The 19951-nt window shown below is 37.4% G+C and overlaps 1 protein-coding gene across 20 annotated transcripts in view; it reads right to left on the minus strand.

Annotated features, from left to right (window-relative positions):
• MYT1L (myelin transcription factor 1 like) overlaps window positions 1-19951 on the minus strand; it is a 316913-nt gene continuing 296962 nt past the window's right edge. For 14 of the 20 annotated variants that reach the window (XM_040058847.2, XM_058419772.1, XM_040058845.2 and 11 more), the window contains 4 exons: window positions 12073-12164; window positions 7673-7782; window positions 3107-3250; window positions 1-2787 (listed from right to left, as the gene is read on the minus strand). In XM_040058847.2, coding sequence (XP_039914781.1) covers window positions 2647-2787; window positions 3107-3250; window positions 7673-7782; window positions 12073-12164 — 487 coding nt within the window. In that variant the 3' untranslated portion in view covers window positions 1-2646. The remainder of the gene's footprint in view (window positions 2788-3106; window positions 3251-7672; window positions 7783-12072; window positions 12165-19951) is intronic. The other 6 variants (XM_058419777.1, XM_058419774.1, XM_040058855.1 and 3 more) reach the window with 1 other exon arrangement.

Consider the following 19951-nt stretch of genomic DNA (forward strand, 5'->3'; position numbering starts at 1 on the left):
TGGCAACACATTTTTTTATTTATTTAGAGTAAGATGTGTTAACATCCAGCATGACAAAATTTGTACAAAGTTCACAATTTAAAAATGAAGTATCACAGCAACTTGTGATTCCACACATTTATAGCAAAATTAAAATGTCAACAAATCCATGCCGTGTAGTACAAAAATAAATCAAACTTCAGTTCCACAGAGAGCACAATAAATAGTTTATACAAAATTCTGTCTTAATAAATGATTACTTAAATTAACTTAGAAATGAATATGAACAATAAGTTATAATAAATAAACTCTGATGACTCACAATAATTTCATATGAAAGGTCAGCATTCTAATATGTGACACTTTTGTGATCCCTATATAATAGTCACAGATAACTTTTGATTTGATATTATGTACCAACATTAGATGAGCAGCAGATTTGTGCTTAAAATCCCTTTCCATTGTACATAGGTGATAACAATAAGAATCCAAAACTGATACTATCTATTACTCTACTGAAAGCATTACTATATTGGCAAAGAAGCTGCAGACACAATGCAGTGGAAAAATGCATATGCCATTATGAACAATGAAAGCCCTAAAAGGAGGCTAGGGCAAAAGTACAATATATATGGCAGAAGGTGAACAACAAGCACCTTGCTTCAGCTCTCAAAAAGGCAATTCTGAGCATGGCAGCTACAACTAATAGCACAACATAAAAAGGGCACTGTACAGATAAGATACTGCAGAGCCCCAAAGTAATTACATAATCTTTTCCCAGCTAGTTATTAAAGTCCTCGTGGAAAACTGTAAGCTTTTGTACAGTGAAGAGTATAAAGTGCCGCTGGGATATACATATATTTATACATATATATATATACCGAGGTTGAGTATTGTATCAGAATATTTGTTGTGAGATCCCTGTAGTCTCCCTTAGCAATATTACTGGATTGGCCATAATGGCTTCCACTATAATTTGTTCAGGTTTAGTGTCACAAGGCTAATGACACAAGAAATTGCACACCTCCGTATGGATATATAGGGCAAGGTAAGTGCAAATAGTCAACTGGCACATTGTGGGGACAATGACCCTGTAAGTCCTGTTCTGCTAAAAATATTTTATTTTTTACAAAACCCATCTTTTTCATAACAAAATTTTAAAGTACTTTTGTACTTTCTGCATAACATCAAGACATGGAAGGAAAAGATATGCTATCAAATTTAAATAAATTCAACATCTGTAAAACACAACACATCACCAAATTTACTACTTAAAAAAGAAAAATGTAGTAATAAAAAGTGGTCTTATGCATACATATAGTGCAGTCATTTTGAAGAAAACAATCAAATCTTGAAGGTACAAATAAGTTCTACCTTAAAATGATCCTGTTTAAAGCAAAAAAAGTGCTGAAGTATATTTAATTACATTAAAAATTTGATTGCATTCATTTTTGCAATAGGTGATAGAACAAATACAAAGCATTTGTGAATGCTGCAGTAATGATTGTTCTCCAACAAAAAGCAAAACATAAATATTAAAATGTTAAAAATGGGATCAAATGTTTGGCAAAGCAAAAAGAAAAATCTTTACTGAACTGCATTCCTACTACAGACAGCAATGAATGCAGTTCAGTAACTAACAGACACAGATCATTTGTATTTATCCCAAAATTAAGGATGTGAAAAGGCAATATTAACTTTTAAATATTGTCCTCCATCTTGAATTGAAACCACAGAATTTCTGAAAGATGAACTACATTGCTAGAACAGATAGTTCAGAGGGGCACTAGCAGTCCGGTAGAAATAAGAGAATGTTGGCTCCAAAGTTTATTTGAAAACAAAAGCTGAAATCTTCACGTTGTCCACCTCTGATATAGTTCTTTTCATAATGGAAGTTCCCATATTCATACCATGTAATGCTTAGAAGTTAATTAAAAAGTGCTGTTTAAGCTGCTTTGAATCTTCTGTCAAGTTTCCATGGCTTGATGTTGTCTTACAATAAATTACCCATTTTGTAACTTACATCTAATCCATGCCATTTTCTTGGAATTCAAAAAACCTCATTTTATTGCCCCCACCACACACCATCCTTCAAAAACAAAAGTCACATAATATTTTCAAGCATTGTTCAAAAATAAAGCATTTTTGCAACCAATTCTTGCTATGAAACAATATGCACACAAAATGTACTTCTTAAATCCCATAAAATCCTCCAACATGAGGCAAAATGATAGTGTTTAAAAAGTGGCTGCAGACTGCAACATTGTCATTCAAAGCTGTTTTTTTTTTTTTGTCCATTTCAGTTCAAAATACTAAAACATTTAATCACTAAAGCATTAAAAAGAATTTACACTCTATTTATTTTGATCAGCTTACCTCTTCAGAAATATATATACCCCAAAAATGTGCATACATTAGCAGCTATAAACATTACATGGCATATCACACTATGTCAGCTTATATGAAAACGTACAAAATGTGAATGTATTCAAAAAACTATTCTGCAGTTACTATCTTTAAAGCAAGACATAAAATCATTATGAAGTCTTGTAAGCATAACACTGTTTCAAACAGAAATAAATATATAACACTTTCTGGTAAATTACAGCAGCAAAAAACAAGAGGCATCCTTTTTTTAAGCAAGATTTTCATCACTATAGCAGCTGTTCAGACCTGAATTCCTCTCACAGCCTGCTTTATATTTTCCAGTAGGGCTTTATTTTCTGGACTCTGATAACGATCTTGATTTGTATACATGTCCGTCAAAGTGGTCACGTAAGCATCAAAATTTTGTTCATTGATTGGTTCCTACGAGATATTAAATAGTAGTTCATATACAACTTTTATTTTCTTAATCGTATATTCATTTAAGCATAATATATTAGCAAGGCATACTGCCACCATCTTTATAATATTTAAAAAGCCTATTTAGTTCTTACTTAATTTACAGGATACACTGGAACAGGCCCTCCATGTCTGTTAGAAGTTAAATGTATCTCTATGGTTTCAGTGCTGTTACCACAAATATCCAACTGGTTGATGAAACATAAACATAAAAAAATGTATCTATTGTATGAGGTGAACTGAAGATCGCCAAATTCCTTAACTTGTGCTCTCAATCACTTACCATATGCGGCAGCTGGATATTAGCTAGACTATGAATTAAAGACTGGCTTAAATTGGCCAATTCATGAAGAAGAGACTCATTTTGCTGTTCAATTACTTTGTTCTCCTCTTCTATCGTCTTCAGGTTGCTCTCCATTGTGGTAATCTAAAATGGACAAATTTGTGTACAATGTAATATAAGGCAAACTGGTACAAAGCATGCACTCTAAAGGGAGAGAGAACAGAAATACCAGGGAAAGGAGAAAAGGTCTATTCATTCATGTTTAAAAAGGTTTTGCTTGAGTCTGCAGTTCTTAGTTCATCACTAAGGCTTTCTTATTCCCACTGTATGTTGTATGACTTTAACAGCTTGTCTTTTTCCATACTGGTAATAGTGACTGAATGAACTTGGATTTGATTCCACTTCTTTAGAGCTTTTCTTGTATAGTTGAAAGGACATTAAGGACCTTAGTTCTGCAAGTTCACCCATGCAGTTAAACTCCTAGAAGACATTCTTAAGGGCATTCTGAAGTCATGCTTTTCTTATATTTTCAGCTACACATCTATCTTGTTAGTTAAGCATGCACAGCTCCTTGCTGCCAGTGTTCAGCTCTGTAAGTATGATTCTGTGCAAACTCACAGGGCTGCTTTTGAAAGCTGAACAACTGCATGTTATTGCAATGTATGTACAAATTGAGAAAGTTTTCCAATACATACGATGACTTGAAAAACTGAAGAAACTGAAGAATATTTGCACATAGCCCTGTGGCATTTCTTCATGTACAGGTAAAAACAACTGAGACTGTGCTCTGCCTGTGTTTCCAGGTGACCAGACCTAGCTGAGTTAGTTATGACCTTGCCCTGCTTGAGCTAAAAGCATCACTGAGAAAAAGCTTCCCTGGGCTTGTGGAGAGCATTGTGCTAATGGAGTTATAAGGATTTCATATGAGCATTGGCTTATGTCCAGCTCATCAAGAGCACATGCAGCGCTCACTCACATCTGTCCGCACTTGCCTCTGTAGCCCTGTCCTTACTTTCCACATGGAGCGATAACTGTTAACATCTATTACAGAGTGTACAGTGTGCTCAGTGTGTGTGTAGGTTAAAATATGCATTGACAAGAAAAAAGAAGCCAGTGAAGTGGAAAAAATGCCAAAGAACACAAGGTTTTGAATTCTCAAAATGAGGTCTGTCCATTTCTACACTGGCCTAGAGAGTGAGCTATGGGAAGAATTGATACAATTAAAATGCTGATGGGAAGGTCAGAAGTTTGTGCAGTAGTAATGGGCAGAAGGGCATAGGTTCTTAAGCACATATTAACTTGACCATGGGTGAGTAAATGTTTGGAAACTGGTGGCACAATCAGGTAGTCAGAGGTATCACATTTTATTTTGGACCTAGATCTTCGGTCTACTTATGGAAATACAGCCCATCAGTTGATAGAAGTAACTTTGAAAAGAGATGTGTCTACATAAACAGTCTCCAAGTATCTCTTGCTTTGACTACAGCTGCATATTGGCAGTTAATCCAAGTTGCCAGCATTGTAGGGACTTGGTTTTGTCACAGTTAATTGATTCTGAGCTATTTCCACCAAATATATCAGTAAGGAAAATATTTTCTTCATCTTTGAACCTGGACACCTGATCCTCTTCTCTTATTTTGCTTTCAGCTTGTTTATATTGGAGGGAAGTGCTGTATCCAAATGCAAAACATCTTTCCTAGGTGCTTCTTAGAGTCAAAGTCATACTCCAATATCTATCCTAATTTTCTTTTTATATTACAGACCAGAATGAGGAGTCTGATGCCAATGAAGGCTCACTTCAGTATGACATACTGCAGCCACCTCACACTAATTTCAGCAGAAGCTGACTCTACAGATTTTCTTTATAGCTGAGCATTGAAACTTGAATCTTTTTTGCTTTTTTTCATGAGATGCTGAGTATCTGCAAATACAGTGCCAGATGATCAGCGTATCTCATCATTTCACTTAGTATTCATCTGTAAGTTCTTCTGTTTTAAATTTAATTATTGTATTTGTTCACTTAAAGGCTGAAATTTCCCTCACCACATTTTACTCCACAACTAAGAAATGTTTACTTGTATGTATTCTGAAAATAGGATAATCTGTTGCTTGTATGAAACATACAATTATTTGATGATTTGTTCTTCCCCTCTCTCCTTTGTCTTTTTGCTCCTCTCATATTTGCATGTTAAATTTGAACAAATTTACTAGATCTTACGTTACAAATACTTTCTCTAAAGTCTTAAGTAAAAAGGCAGCTGAGTGATGAAGAGTCTTACAACTGCTCCAACTAAGAAAAAGGCTTGACTTTTCACTATATTAAATAGAAAAATTCTACATGGTAGAATTTCCTGTTCCTGTCATATGAAAAACTTTCACTGTCACTTAAAATCATATGGTTGCAAATCTATATCAAAGAAGACTGTTACTACTTCTGGTGTTCACTTAACTTCCACTGTTTTCCCATTGCATATTTCCCATCTGTCAAGTCTTACTGAAATTTGAGTTGCACAATGATTTTCTAATGATTTTCAAAAGGTTTATCAGCAAACATTTTGTTATGGCCAATATAATTTTACTTTTGCAAATAAAGGAGACTGTTGACTTTGATCCCCTTAATTGTTTGATAATGACTATGATGTAACTCTCTATGTGTTGTAAATATAAATTTCTTATCTTCAGGAGAGTATATGAATTCAAAGCTAAGGCCTCTGAATTTTTTTGTAAAGTTTAACTTGGGATTCTCTACAAGGCCTTAGTAGCTAGCTGGGCAAAAACGGATAAGTATTAGACCAGATTATCCAGAGACTGTGGAATTTCTAGTATGGGAAATAAAGAACAGGTTAGACAAGCACCTGTCAGGTTTAGCTTAGGAAAAGCTTAGTAAGTAAAGATGACCGGTGGACAATGTTTTCATGATCTCTTGCACCTCTTGTACTTCTACTTTTTAAAATCCCATTAATGATTTAATCTATCTTTTTCCTAAATCTGCTGCACTGAAGCGTGAAAAATATCCCTTTAACTTAATGGTAAAATCACCAGCTGAGCTTTCTTTTACCAAGAACATTCAGTGGTCCCACAGAGTGCCTAATCTGATTTCTAAAAACATGCAATGGCACTAGTCTGAAGCTGGAACTGAGACCACTAAAGTATGGCTTCTGTACTCATTTCAGATGAAAGCTTGATGTGAAATTCCTAGATAGATCTCTGAAACTCAATATGTTTATGCCTGTGATAGTGTTATCATGGCTTTTATTTTCAATTAATTGGGCCAAAAAAAAAATTAAAAGTGGTGTAATTACTGACAGCTGGAGCATCTACCTAACGTACATGTAACAGTCAAACTGCTTCACATTTTTTAAATACTCAGCTAAACTAGTCTGTATGCAAATAGGACCTTCACTGTATTAAGCAGAAGAAAGCAAAAGGCAATTGGAAGCTGCCAGATTCAAAATTTATGACCAAATTTCTCAAGAGTAAACATATGTAATCTTCCTGCCACTGATTGATCTTGCTTCATGTTCTCGCAGATTTTGTCCTTATTACCCTACAGTTGTATTTGGTCACATCAGGAAACTGAGTAAACCATGAATCAAATCCTATGAAGGCTGTATAATGACAGCAGAACTCTGAATGCAAGCATAAAGTAAAAGTGAGGTTTCAGTATCAATCTGGTTAAGGTTAAGAAATCAAATAAAAACCAAGTAGAAGTAGAGCCTGCCTTTGTATTTATGACTATACAAGAGGAGGAGTAAAATTAACATGGTGCCCATCTCCACAAGCAGCAGAAAAAGAAGTAACAAGGAATGGTTTACTCTGTTTCCATTGAGATCATTTGGGTGAGTATGATCATGGGACTAAAGACTGACAAATGATGACTGTGATGAATTTTAGTGTTGGTGTCTGTGTGCAAATCATGTGAAGAGACAAGCACCAGAATCTATGCTGGACACTGAAATATTCTAGGGGAATTACACAGATTTTCTTCTTTTGCTTTTTCCATCCAGTTTTAGGACTGATGAATAATGGAATTTTAGTTACTAGTCTAATGTTTCCTGCCTTTTTTTTCCCTCAACAAATTTATGTGGAATGAAAAAAGAATTAAACTGGATCTCTGGAACCACTACTGCTGCCAAGGGTTGCATTTAGTGTATCACATCATGAAGTGTAACAGGTACTCACTTATATGTCTAAATTTCCTCTCTAAGACATGGCAAAAGCCATGTTGTTCATCTGGGCTCCTTCACCTTGTAGCTTATGTTAATGACCATGTCACACAATATTTTAACTGCTATTAGAAAGGCATAGCCTTATCAAGGGGAAATACGAAGCTGACCATGACAGGTCATGTTTTACCATTATTTTAAAAAATGTATTTTGCTGAGTTCTATTTGGTTCTTTAACTGTTGGTAACTGATGTTAAAATTGCAAAATGAACACTGTTTTCAGATTTTATAAATAGCATAGATATCAATATATAAAAACATAAAAGGGAAACAATATATTTCCTATATTTTTTAATCAGCCATGTAGAAAAAGCAGCTTGAATTTAGGGCTTCATAAAACTGTTACCTGAGTTCTGAGTTTAATCATATCAGCTTCCATCTGGGAGTTGGACTCATTTAGTTCTTTGATTTCTTCATCTAACTGTTTAATTTCTTCATCATTTTCTATACCTGTGTGACATAAAAATAAAAGGGGTGTTAAAATAATTAAAGTTTAAATCAGAGTTCAGTGAATTAATTATTTCCACATTTGAAAAACAGCTTATTTCAAGGAAAAGAAAAAAAAAAAAAAAAAAAAAAAAAAAAGGAAGCCTTCTTCAAACTTTTATTCTGCAGTTTAAAGAAAGCATTTTCCACTACTTTTCCTTTTAAAATTGCAGTAATTTGCCAGTGAAAAGTGTTGAGAATGCCTGGAGGAGCAAAAGGACCTTTAACTTTATATACACTGATTTAACTTTATTTTATAAGATTTGCACCTGCAGTAACAAGTTTTGCTCCACTGTCATATGTAATTTATTTAAAGTGTGTGTCCACTTACAGATCTTCTGAAGGAACGTAAAAAATCTTAACATGGTAATCTCTTCATATTACAGGATTATCAAGAGAACCTGCAACTAATTCAGAACTAATTCTCAACAAAGGGAAATTTTATTGATGTAGTAGGATATATTGTGATCTGCTGTTGTTTTTAATGCTTGGTGAAAGCTCAGAATGGTTCATGAAGGGTTCAGGAGTGTGTTATTAAATAAAAATATTTAGAGTAATTTGCAAAATGGAAATGCTTTGTTACATTTTGTGACATAAATATTAAAACCCACAGAATTTTAAAAGTAAATGCATTTCTAAGAGTTCAGACAGGAATAAACTGTAGCAGTTTAACTTATTTATCCATATAATTAATATAACAAAGAATAAAATAATCCTGGGTAGAGACAGATCTGTTTTTTCTCAAGTCTAAATGTGACTTGAATACCTAAAGCCAGAGAAACTGGTGTTCCCACTCTCGTTCTTCTGCTGGTATGAATCTTTCACACCTTTTCCCACAGTGCCTGGCTCTGATAGGAAAGATGTCATAGAATCATAGAATGGCTTAGGTAGAAAGAGACCTTAAAGATTATCTAATTTCAAACCCTCTGCCATGGGCTTGGACACCTTACACTAGACCAGGTTTCTCAGAGCCCCATCCAGCCTGGCCTGAAACACTTCCAGGGATGAATCCACAGCTTCTCCGGAAAACCTGTTCCAGTGTCTAACCCTTCTCACAGTAAAGAGTATTTTCCTAATATCTAATCTAAACCTACTCTCTTGCAGTTTGAAGCCCTTTCCCCTTTGTCCTGTCTCTACGTGCTCTTGTTGTAGGATCCCTTTAGGCACTGGAAGGCTGCAACTGGGTCACCTCAAAGCCTTCTCTTTTTTAGGCTAAACAATCCCAATTCTCTCAGCCTTTCCTCACAGCAGAGGTTCTCCATCCCTCTGATCATCTTTGTGGCCATGTCTGGTGTTGCAGTGTGTTTTTATTCTCAATGGTTTGTTCTGTTCCCCCCTGTATTGTTGGTTCAGTCCTAAATTGTATCCTCCCACCAGATTGTCCATCTAGTCCTAATCCTACCCCTTGTTCCTCCTCCTACTTGTCAATCCCTCTTTGTACCCACCTGTCAGGGGCTTTCCCTGACATTCAGGTGGTTTTAGAGTCTTTTTGCCCTCTGCAAAGCTCTGTGCCAACCGGAAGAAAGAGACGGAGTCTTCAGGTTCTGATTTTTCAAGGTTGCATGCTTCATTTATTGTTCTTATCTTACAATTTTCAGTGCCCCACAAAAGATGTTTGCAGCTGCTCGGGCTCCGACTCTGACTCCTGACTCCTCCCAACTCCTCCCAACTCCTCCCGACTCCCCCCGAACTGGGCTGTCGTTATCTTTTATACTAATTGCTCTGTATTCTTTATTTATCATTACTTGCCAATGTCTATCACTTATACTAAACAGGTCATCCCTACTCTGACCCTATGTCTTTGAACTACTTTGTGCCAATGTCACAGCTGAAATGGAGTGAGGGAAGAAGAAAGAAGAAGGAGGAGACAATGCCCCAAATTCTCCATCTTGCCCCCATTCACTTCAATGCTAGAAACCTAGATTTACTGTTTTTTCACCCTGTGATTAGCTAAACTACTATTTTTCACGCTCTTGTGGCCTGTAACCCCTCCCGCAGGGCAGGAAGTCTCTCCCATGGACTGAAATCAAAGCCAGTGTCTCTCTGAGCTCTGGGCTGGGGTCCCAGACCCCCCTGTCCAGGTCTCTGACCCTCCAGGGCAGCCAAAGGAATGCCCTGGACTCCAACACCCACCCCCTGCTCTGGAAATCCCCTTTGGAAATCCCCTAATGTTTGAGTTCCCATTGGCTAGTTTACAGTGTTTCCTTCCCTCTAAGTTCTCCATTGGCTCTAGTGTTGTTCTCTCAAGAGGGAGAGAACAAGGGGTGATCCTCCCTTGTTCTCTCTCTGTTGGCTGAAATATTGTATCCTCCTCTAGATCCTCCCCTGTATAAAAATCCTTGAACAACAGGCTCAGGGTCTTTCATCCCTGACGCTTCCTTGGAATAAAACCTTTTGGAAACCACACGGAAGACCTCTCCCTCGTTCTTGCTCCTGCGACACTTGACAGCCTGTGCCATAGAGCATAAGCCCTACCGCTGTATCCCAGACTGTGCTGCTTTCTGGGAACAGCCCACTCTTAGCCCAGTGCTGGGAGCTGGGTGGGGAAAATCCGAGTTGGTTTGGACTCGCTCCAACAGGTCCATGTCTTTCCTGTGCTGGGACCCAGAGCTGGATGCAGCACTGCAGGTGGGGTCTCACCACAGCAGAGCAGAGGGGCTGAATCCCCTCCCACACCTGCTGCCCACGCTGCCTTTGATACAGCCCAGGACACATTTGGCTCTCCAGGCTGCCAGGGCACATGGCTAGGTCATGTCCCACCTCTCAGCCCCCCTGCACCCCCAAATCCTTCTGAGCAGGGCTGCTCTGGATCTGTTCATCCCCAGCCTGTGTTGATGCCAAGGGTTGCCCCTACCCAGGTGCAGCACCTTGCAACTTGGTTTTGTTAAACCTCATGAGATTCCCATGGGCCACTTCTCCAGCTTGTCCAGCTCCCTCTGGATGGCATCCTGTCCTTCAGGAGTGTCACTGCACCACTCAGTTTGGTGTCATCTGAAAATTTGCTGAGGGTCACCCGATTCCTTTATCTATGTCATTAATGCAGATATTAAATAACACTGGTCCCAATACAGACCCCTAAGGGACAACACTTGTCACTGATGTTCATCGGGACTCTGAGTCATTGACTGTTACCCTCTGGATGTGACAAGCCAACCAATTCCTTATTCACCTAACACTGTACTCATCAAATCCATCTCTCTCCAATTCAGAGAGAAGGATGTTGTGGGAGACCATGGCTGTGGCTTTAGAGAAGTCCAGGTAAGTGACATCTGTAGCTCTTCCCTTGTCCATTGATGTAGTCACCCCATCCACTGAGCAACCCATGCCACTGGTTGCTCAGGCATGCCATGTGTCCAAGCAGCCAAAATATCCACATATCACTCCTTAAGGCATTCTTTCTGGGCATGGCAGGTACTTATAGTTTTCAGTACTACCCAGGTTGTAGAGAAAATAACATCCAGATCTTGCACTCCCTGGTTACAAGCTCTTGAACAAAGAGAGCCACTGCTGCTCCAGCTGTACTGGCCATGTGGGCTGAGGAGCCTCCTGCACTACATTCAAATGCTCTGTGGCTCTAAACACAGGTAGCACCAACAGTTAAGAAGGCAGGCACTGTCACAGACTGACTACATAGTTTTCCAAGAAAACTCAGGACTTGACCACTTCCTAGACAAGTCTTTATCATATTACTTACTTGAACTGAAGCACCTACATGTTGCTTTTATTGTCCTTCAACTACCACAGTACTATCCTGACTTTCATCCAAGGTACTTTCATCATTGTCCCTGCAATTCAAGGTTCCCATGAATAACTACAGATTACTGGAGCTGAAATGGAACTAAGCCATCTCCATCTGCCAGAGGTTATAGAGCCATAGGTCCAAATGAATTTAAGGGAGCTCAGGAGAAATTGACATTCTGGAAATAAACCCTTTTTCTCTTCTGAATCCTGCAACAATATAAGACTTACTATCACTCTTTGATGAATGAAATGTGAACGAGTAAATTATAATAGTATATTCTACTTTGAAATATTTTAGAGTTTTGGATTTATATAGACATAACTCAATCTGACTGCTTTACTCCTGGCTCAGATTGCCAGGGCGTAAGACCTGGTTTCACTTCTACTGACAGTGAAATTACTCACAATTTATATAAAGTGGATTTATACATGTAGGAAAAAAAGGCAATAGAGTAACAGTAACTTTAGTTTACAGAGAACTAGTATTTAAGAACGTAATGATTAAAAATTTACCATTACTGGCCCGCTGCTTTATTGTTAACATTTGTTCTCCAGACAGCTTTGCTTTCTTCATTGCTGAAGTAGCTCTGGGGCATCCTGATAAACTGTGAACAGTAAGGAGCCTGTTAATTTTGACAGGTCATTGTAAAGAAATCTGTAATCCAAACCTGTAATAAAAACAGTATCAGAGACACAGTTTATCTTCACTGCCTAGCACTGAAAGAGTGCACTAGTCTGAAAAAAAAGGACTTACCAGTACCAGGACTTACAGTGATTTCACTGTTTTGTTTTTCTTCCAAATTCTTTTTGCATAGACGGCTAATATAAAAGTCAGATATACAGTTCAATTTTCTTAAAACAAAATACTTTTACTAAAATGTTTTATGTTAAAAGCAGTTATTGTGTAAATACTCCCAGTCAAATTTACACGTCCCTGCTCTGAACTTTCACCCTTTTTTGATTCAAATGTTCAAAAACAGAACTGAATGCTGAGAGAAGAGGACATGAGCTACCTCTCACATGCAAATGACTACCTCTTATAAACTGCTTTTCTTTGTGCATATCACCTACTGAGCTGGCTAAATAGCCCTTTTCTAAATGTTTTGTTAAATTGGCAGTAACTATGTGTTGGCTTTTTGCTGGAGCCCAAGGAAAGTAATTCCAATAAAAATGACCTTGTTTTAATGGGGGATATATATGTATTATAATGCATATTTGTTACATTTATGAATGTACATTCAGTTATCTCTTCTCTCTCACATTGCCAAAATATTAAGCTTTTAAATTACATTGTACAAAAGAGTTTGATAGCAAACATGGTCTCCGTAGGCTTTATTGTAAAAATTAAAATACGGATCAGACAGTGCTCAGTAATTAACAAATAATGGTACACCGAACTACTCCCTTTTTCCAAAATCACATCCTTTATGTAGTTGCACTATTGCAGATAAGAAAAAATACATGTTCAATCTAATTTAATGGTGGAAAATTATAATCTTATTCTGAAGAAGCTTTAGCTTTAGAGAAGGGATTTTGGAAGTTTGCTAAACAATTTCCTGTTGCCTCAACACTTCAATTTTCATAGCCATGCAAACTCAGTAATATTATGTACTTTTCATTGCATACAGGTACATTTATATTTCCTCTCCAGATCCAAAGGAAGACTTTTTTTTTACGATTTTAAATTGTGCAAATCGGATTCAAATCTAATACGCAAATAATCGCTCTGTAATATGAAGGAAAGTGGTGTCTTTGGTTAAAAGCATTTCTTTAAGTACAGATGAAACTTCCTTATAAATAAAGTCCTCTAATATAGCTATACTGTTTGATTATTGAAAATGTTTCCCTGAAAAGCCTGGGCTACTATTATCAAGTGCAGTCATATAAAAAAGAATTGCTCTTAGAAAAATATATTAAAAATTATTTTCTCAGGAAAAGAATCTGTGTTCAAACAGTTTATACAGCTTTGTGACTAAGAAGATGTATAATAAAATAATACTACTAGTATCAAGAAATGGCATGACCTAGTAGCTTTTGGTTGTAGCTTAGGTGGTAGGATGCCAAATTACTACTCCAAGGTCTGCTATGGACTCATTGTGTGACTGTAAACAACTGTCCTCTTGAAGTGTCAAAGGGAGCCTTGAAGACAATTAAGGAGGAGAGGATCTGGCGTTTTGGGAAAAAAACGTTGGCACAGAGAAAGAAACGGGATAACAGTATACGCAAAAAATTTCTGTATCATTTAACTACTTCATTTTTGAAACCTTTCAGTTGACTTAATGAATTTTCTCATATTTTGTCCTCATTCTTTTTTAGAAGTTAGTTAGCATCACTGGGCATTATAACAACTGCACTAGTTTACTCATCTTGTTTTGTAGCCTTTTCCTCTCTACAAGTCTTGACTGATGACAACCCCTCAAAAATTAAATCAGCCCTCAGCCTATAGTACAGCATTCAAACACACCAACAAGAAACCTGGATGCTAGAACAGCACCACCTGAGAGCAAAGAAAAATAAAGAAATCAAGTTTCTTCAGAAGTATCAGAAACCTACTGTGTAATTCAGTGTGCCTAAACCTAAATTTTAATGCCAAGGACCCAATCTTAGTCCCAGGCCATGATTCTTTACACCAAGTTTTCAGAACTGCCTACACACGTAGATATCTTCTCATCTTCCAGATGAGAAGTCTGGAAGGTTATCTCTCCACTGGTGTGCCCAGGGTGTTTCAAGGTGTGCTCTCACCCTGAGGCCCCAGGTTCAAGGTTCCGTATGTGCAATACTAAATTTTCCTATTCCACAAAATAGGATGGTCACACTATAGCTGCCAAACAGCAACTGTCTGTGGCCCATCACCACTGGAGGAATGTATTGCTGGGGTAGGCACGTATGGAATACCTATAGCCTGGCTGCAGTTCAGGCACCCTGGCACCAGATGCCTTCTGCCCAAACTGAACCACAAAGATCTGGGCACTGTGCTCCATCCTTGCTGCTGGAACTGTTGGAGAGTCCTGCATGGATTATCTACCTTGTTCTGGAGGCACCCAGGTGAATCATGAGTTAGTTAGGGGAAACGCCAAGGGCTGCCTATTTTTGGGGCATACTAGTGAGGCTGCAGAAGGCTTCCACATTCTGTAGTCATATTAGTTTTGTTCTAATACAAAGAACAATAATGATGGTGATCTAATACAGCATGTAGAGACAGAGGTGGTCTTAGACCAAAATGGGTGTTTTGCAATGCATCTGCATGCCTAATCCACAAGCTTCCTCTTTTTGCTTCCCCAATCCTTACATGCACGGCTTTAACTTGTGCATCATGCATGTCTGTGACTCCCTTTAGTTTGTTACATGTCTGTCCTTAAAAGAGGCCATGAATGAACAGATGGTCCTAAATTTTCCAGTGGCTTTATGCAATTTAAGACAGCATTCAAAACTCCCAAAGGTATCCTGCTCACCACAGAGGAAGATGCCAAAGCCAGGCCATGCCATTGCCTTCCTCTGCAGATCGTTTCTGGCAAATCTGTCTCTTCATTAATTGTATAATGTATTGTAAGCAGATGAGCTCACTTTCCTGAGTCAAACACTTTCAGTTTCAGTGAAGCAGATACCAAGTTAGTAACCTAAATTAAGAGTATTGACTTTTACTAGAGTTGTTTAACTTGTCTAAATTCTTCAGAAATTAGTCAGTCAAAGAGAGCAATGTGCACCCATTTCGCTTTGCTCTGTTCTTAATTAAGTTACCTAAAACTGTTTTAATTAATTAAAAAGTAAATTAAGACTTTTAGAATAAGCTTCTACTCTGCAAGCACATTCTACCTCTTCCATTTTATCTTATTGACTATGTTTACTTCTACTGAAGGCAACTGCTCTTTGAATTGAGAACAGCCAAAAGTGCTCAGGATATATGGGAAGGTAAGATGAAAACCAAGGTCAAGTCAGTATTGCACCAAAAGAGGGCTGTTGTACAAAGGCTGAACCCTGCAGAGGTGTAAAGTTAACCAAAAAATCTTGAATTTAGATCCCGGTGAGACTGAGAGTTGCTTGAGATTTCTGGAAGACTGGGGGGTAGAAGGAGACAAGAAGGATGGAAAGAGACAGGAGTAGATGTGATTTTATTTTTCTCCTGTGACTGGTAAGCAAAAGAATACAAGTGAAAGCTATTTCAGTGCTTTAAGAGTTATGTAAGACATGCCTTAAATATCTCAGAAATGAAAAAAGGAATATGAGAAATATCTAGGTAGTAGTTTTCTTAAGGATAATACTTATTCTCACATTAAGTATGCTATGAAGTTGTATCAGGGGAGGTTAAGCTTGGATATTAGGAAAAGGTTCTTCACCCAGGGGATGGTTGGGCTCTGGAACAGACTCCCCTAGGGAAGTGGTCGCATCCTGATGGAGCTGAAGAAGTGTTTGGACAATACTCTGAGGCACCTGGTATGATTCTTGAGTCTGAACTTCAATGATCCTTGTGGATCCCTTCCAACTCACGATATTCTCTTATTAAGTCTGAAGCCTATACAGTTGATCTTTGTCATAGGTTTTCAAACTTTACACTGAGTCTACACAATTATTCATTCCAGCAAAGAATTAGTAAAATTAATCACAATTATCTCACTTGCTCCTGCCATTATTCTCATACACACAAGAATTCATAATAATCATGAGTATTCCTTCCATAATAAAAATGAGTTAGGCTTTCTAACAGCATTGTTGGGGTTCTGCTGTAATAAATTCAGTATAAATGTACCAAACCATATCATACTCTGGATGCCACAGGACTTGAAGTCACAGCATTTTGGTGGGCTATGAGAAGCACTAGCAACCAACTTCTGATTCCCTATGAGTTTCTCATTCACCAAGAGCTGTGAGTCTCTGATGTATCAACAACCAGACGACTATCAGCACCTTATTTTGTTGGGATGCAATGTATCTTGGCTCTTGATAATTTCTACTGTTGGTCTTAACCTCTAATTTGAGAAAGAAAAGTATTGTTTGGCACATCATCCTAGAAAACCACCCTCTGCCATAACTTAAAAAATACTATAAAGACTATATGATGATTGCATTTATTAGAGTTGAACATAAGGTGAAGAATGAATTTTCTTTCTGTTTTAGCACTGTGGTGATCCTATTGCAACCAGTGCCTCACCATATATTCAGTGGATTTGGAAATAGGGTGAAATTTGTTTAAAAAAAAAAAATGAAAACTACCGGGGGAAAGAAGTTTTAAAGGGGTTTTTAGGTAGTGTTCAGTGCACATTTACCAAGAAATTTAGTTTAAAAATAAATAAATGTGGGCTAAAATCCTGAACTGTTTCAAGAACGTATTTGCACCGTCTTCAGGGATGCAAACAACAGAGGCCATCAGAGTGGAGGATCACTGATCAAGTGGAGCAATTGTCTGGGTGACTAATTTTAGTTATCTGGGTTCCAGCTGTGTGTTAAATATATTTTTTTCCTCAGTACACAGATGCAGTTTAGTCCCTCTTGAAGCTGGACAATTTGCTCTTGGCTTGTCAAGTGAAGAAAACATCTTCCAAACAGAGAAGTAGATATATAGGAAAGAAGGAGATAAAGGTTAAATAAATCACAACTTTTATATTTGGTATGTCAAAGTTTGAAGTTTACAAAGAAAGAAAGAACAGGGTGTAAAGAAACCAGATTCTCAACCTGGAGTACCCAAAAAGTATCCTGAGGACAAATTTTATAAACCCTGAAATATGTTTATAGATTCACTACCACAGTGATTTTTCAAAAAGAAAATGCAACATTTCTCCTGTTTATTAAAAATAGCATTGTCTGTAGACTAGAGGAAGGAACAAGTCCCCTTTCAAGGGACCTTTTTTAGCTAGAGATATATTCAAAACAAACCCCAGATGTAAATCCTTTTGAAATTCAGGGAAATACAGATCACAGTGAGAATGACTTTTATTTTGTAAATTACTAAAACCTTACTTTTACGACTAGCTCCTCAACTATTTACTAATATTTGAAGTTCAAGTTAAGAGCTCAAACTCAGTGATCAAAGTAGCCCATTCCTTGGTTTAATATTAAATCCATGAACTACTCTTTCTGTGTTGAAGGGTATCAGCTTTAGTGACTTCCTTATTCCCATGAGTAAATCCTGCTACACACCTTAAAGGATGGAATACTCTATGCACAACTCCAGCAGAGATAAAAGGAACCCTCCCTAAACCAGCACTCATTTTTATTTACATTCAAGGGTGATTGGCTTTTCCCTAGGTTCTTACTGAGATGTGAAGCAAAGGAAATTGAGAAAAGAGGTTCTGCAAACAAGGTACTTTTGTTTTCATGGAGATTGCTGTGACTTCAGAGAGGAATCTCTTCTCGCCACTAACCCCAGCTGCCTTTGTGTGGTGTTGGGTGAAAAAAAATCATCTCTTCAGCTCATTTTCATAATTCTTCATTGGAAAAGAATGATTTTTATTAATATGGTCCTTTATAGGTGTTGCTTCCCAGCTAAAGCTTTTTGGTTGGTTGGTTAGGGTTTTTTGTGGGTTCTTGTATTGAGTTTCTTTGGGGGCATTTACAACTCACACTTGAATGCTTGCTGTGAAAAAATTAAATTTTGAGTCAGGAGGGAAATCTAAATTAAAAATACTAAAAGCCTGATGTAATGTGGAAAGAGCTCCTAATTCAAGTTGTTTTACAAAGGTGCTGAGGAAAGTAGATGAGATTTTATTGTTTAAATAAATATTTGCTTCAGAAATAAGAAAAATCAATCCACTACCCAAATGGCCAAAAAAAGTATATATATCCATTATGATTAAAAAAATGCAAGCTTTTTGAAATTATTTTAATAATATCTGATCATTGTTTCAGAAAAACTTTCTGGAAAGAACTATGTTCTTATTTAAGGGGGAGAAGGGCTGAATTAGCATTAAAATCTGGTCAGTCAGGCACCAAATACACATCAAGAGAGAGTGAATGGCCACTCAGAAGAAGAGAAGTTATTTGGGTTTTTTTTTTTTACTGGAGATTTAAAAGGTAAGATAGCTTAATTACGCCTATCCCTCATAACAAAAGAACAAAGCAGGCATCAGGTAAGAAAAACAAAATTAGGAATTATTAACATGGAAGAGATGAGAGAAAAGGCCATGAGAGCAGGCTCAATTTGAACGGAATCCCCCTGGCACATAAATATACACCAGAAAAGGATTAACAAATCTTGAAATGCTGGAATTATAAGAGCACTGCCAAAGTTGCCCTTCAGCTGGGCACAGTATTCCCTTGGCAAATTCACATCATATTTAGTTAACTGAAGCTGCTTAGTCAGCAAAAAGGCTTTGTGGGTGGGCTTCTCACATGTGTTAATGAGCTTTGACCTGTATCATCCCTGAAGAGGGAAAGAGGTTTGGCTCTTGCCCAATGTGCAACAACTGTTCAAAAATCTCTCATTCTTTGGTGCGTGAGTACCCAGTGCAGCACATTACATGACTTAGAGGTGGTCCCAGCACTAAGCCATGCACTTAATGTGGTCTGGTGACTACCCACAACAGAACAGATGGCCCAAAGACCGGTGGATTTACTGGGCTGTTGAATAGGAAGAAAGGTTGAGACTTCCCTGTGTATAAATAGGTAAGGTGTATGTTTAGTGACTCACCTCTGATTAGTGTTCTTAGATGGCTGAAAATTTCAAGTGATCTATTTAGTGACCAAGTACAGCTCACTTTGGCACTTAAAATGAAGCACAATTTCTCTAAACACTTGTATAGACAGCAAGGAGAAAAATGTATTTCAAGAAGAAAATTCATACCTCTTGAAATCTAAAAAGTCATCCTTGTATTCATTGGTTTTTTTTATGAGCTATGTCTGGAATGAGGACAAGCAGACTTACAACCAGACAGCTTCTGCTAAGTGCCTGAAATCAAGGAGGTGTCACATTGCAAACACCTGTACAATTGCTGTCTGCTGTAATTTGTCAGGTCTGCTAAGCAAAATGATTTTTTCTTGTTTATAATGTGCAGTCTGCTTTTTATAATATGGATTTCATATTATTTTCTCTGTGACTTTCCCAAGGTAAGTAAATCTCTTAAGTCCTTTTATATTATCTTACTATCAAGGGCCTTCCAGTTTAACGAATAGTACATATGATTAGAATGCTTTTCCATCTTTCTTCCAGCTCATAATGAAAAGAGCTGGCAGAACTACCTATAAAGGGCCTAATTCTTTCAACAACCAGATTCTGCATTCAGTCACTTCTAACTTTTGCCAAATTTTAACTGATCTGACTGAAATCTTCAGTGGTAACTGTCAGGCCAGATTTGGGTTTTTTTCCAAATGTCATAGGAAAAATATTTCTGTTTCTCAGAATATACTTCTATATCACTGTTTTGTCTATATACATTGTTTTGTCCCTACTGAGGAGAACAAA

This window comes from Hirundo rustica, chromosome 3 (assembly GCF_015227805.2).
Source record: "Hirundo rustica isolate bHirRus1 chromosome 3, bHirRus1.pri.v3, whole genome shotgun sequence".
Taxonomy (NCBI): Eukaryota; Metazoa; Chordata; class Aves; order Passeriformes; family Hirundinidae; genus Hirundo; species Hirundo rustica.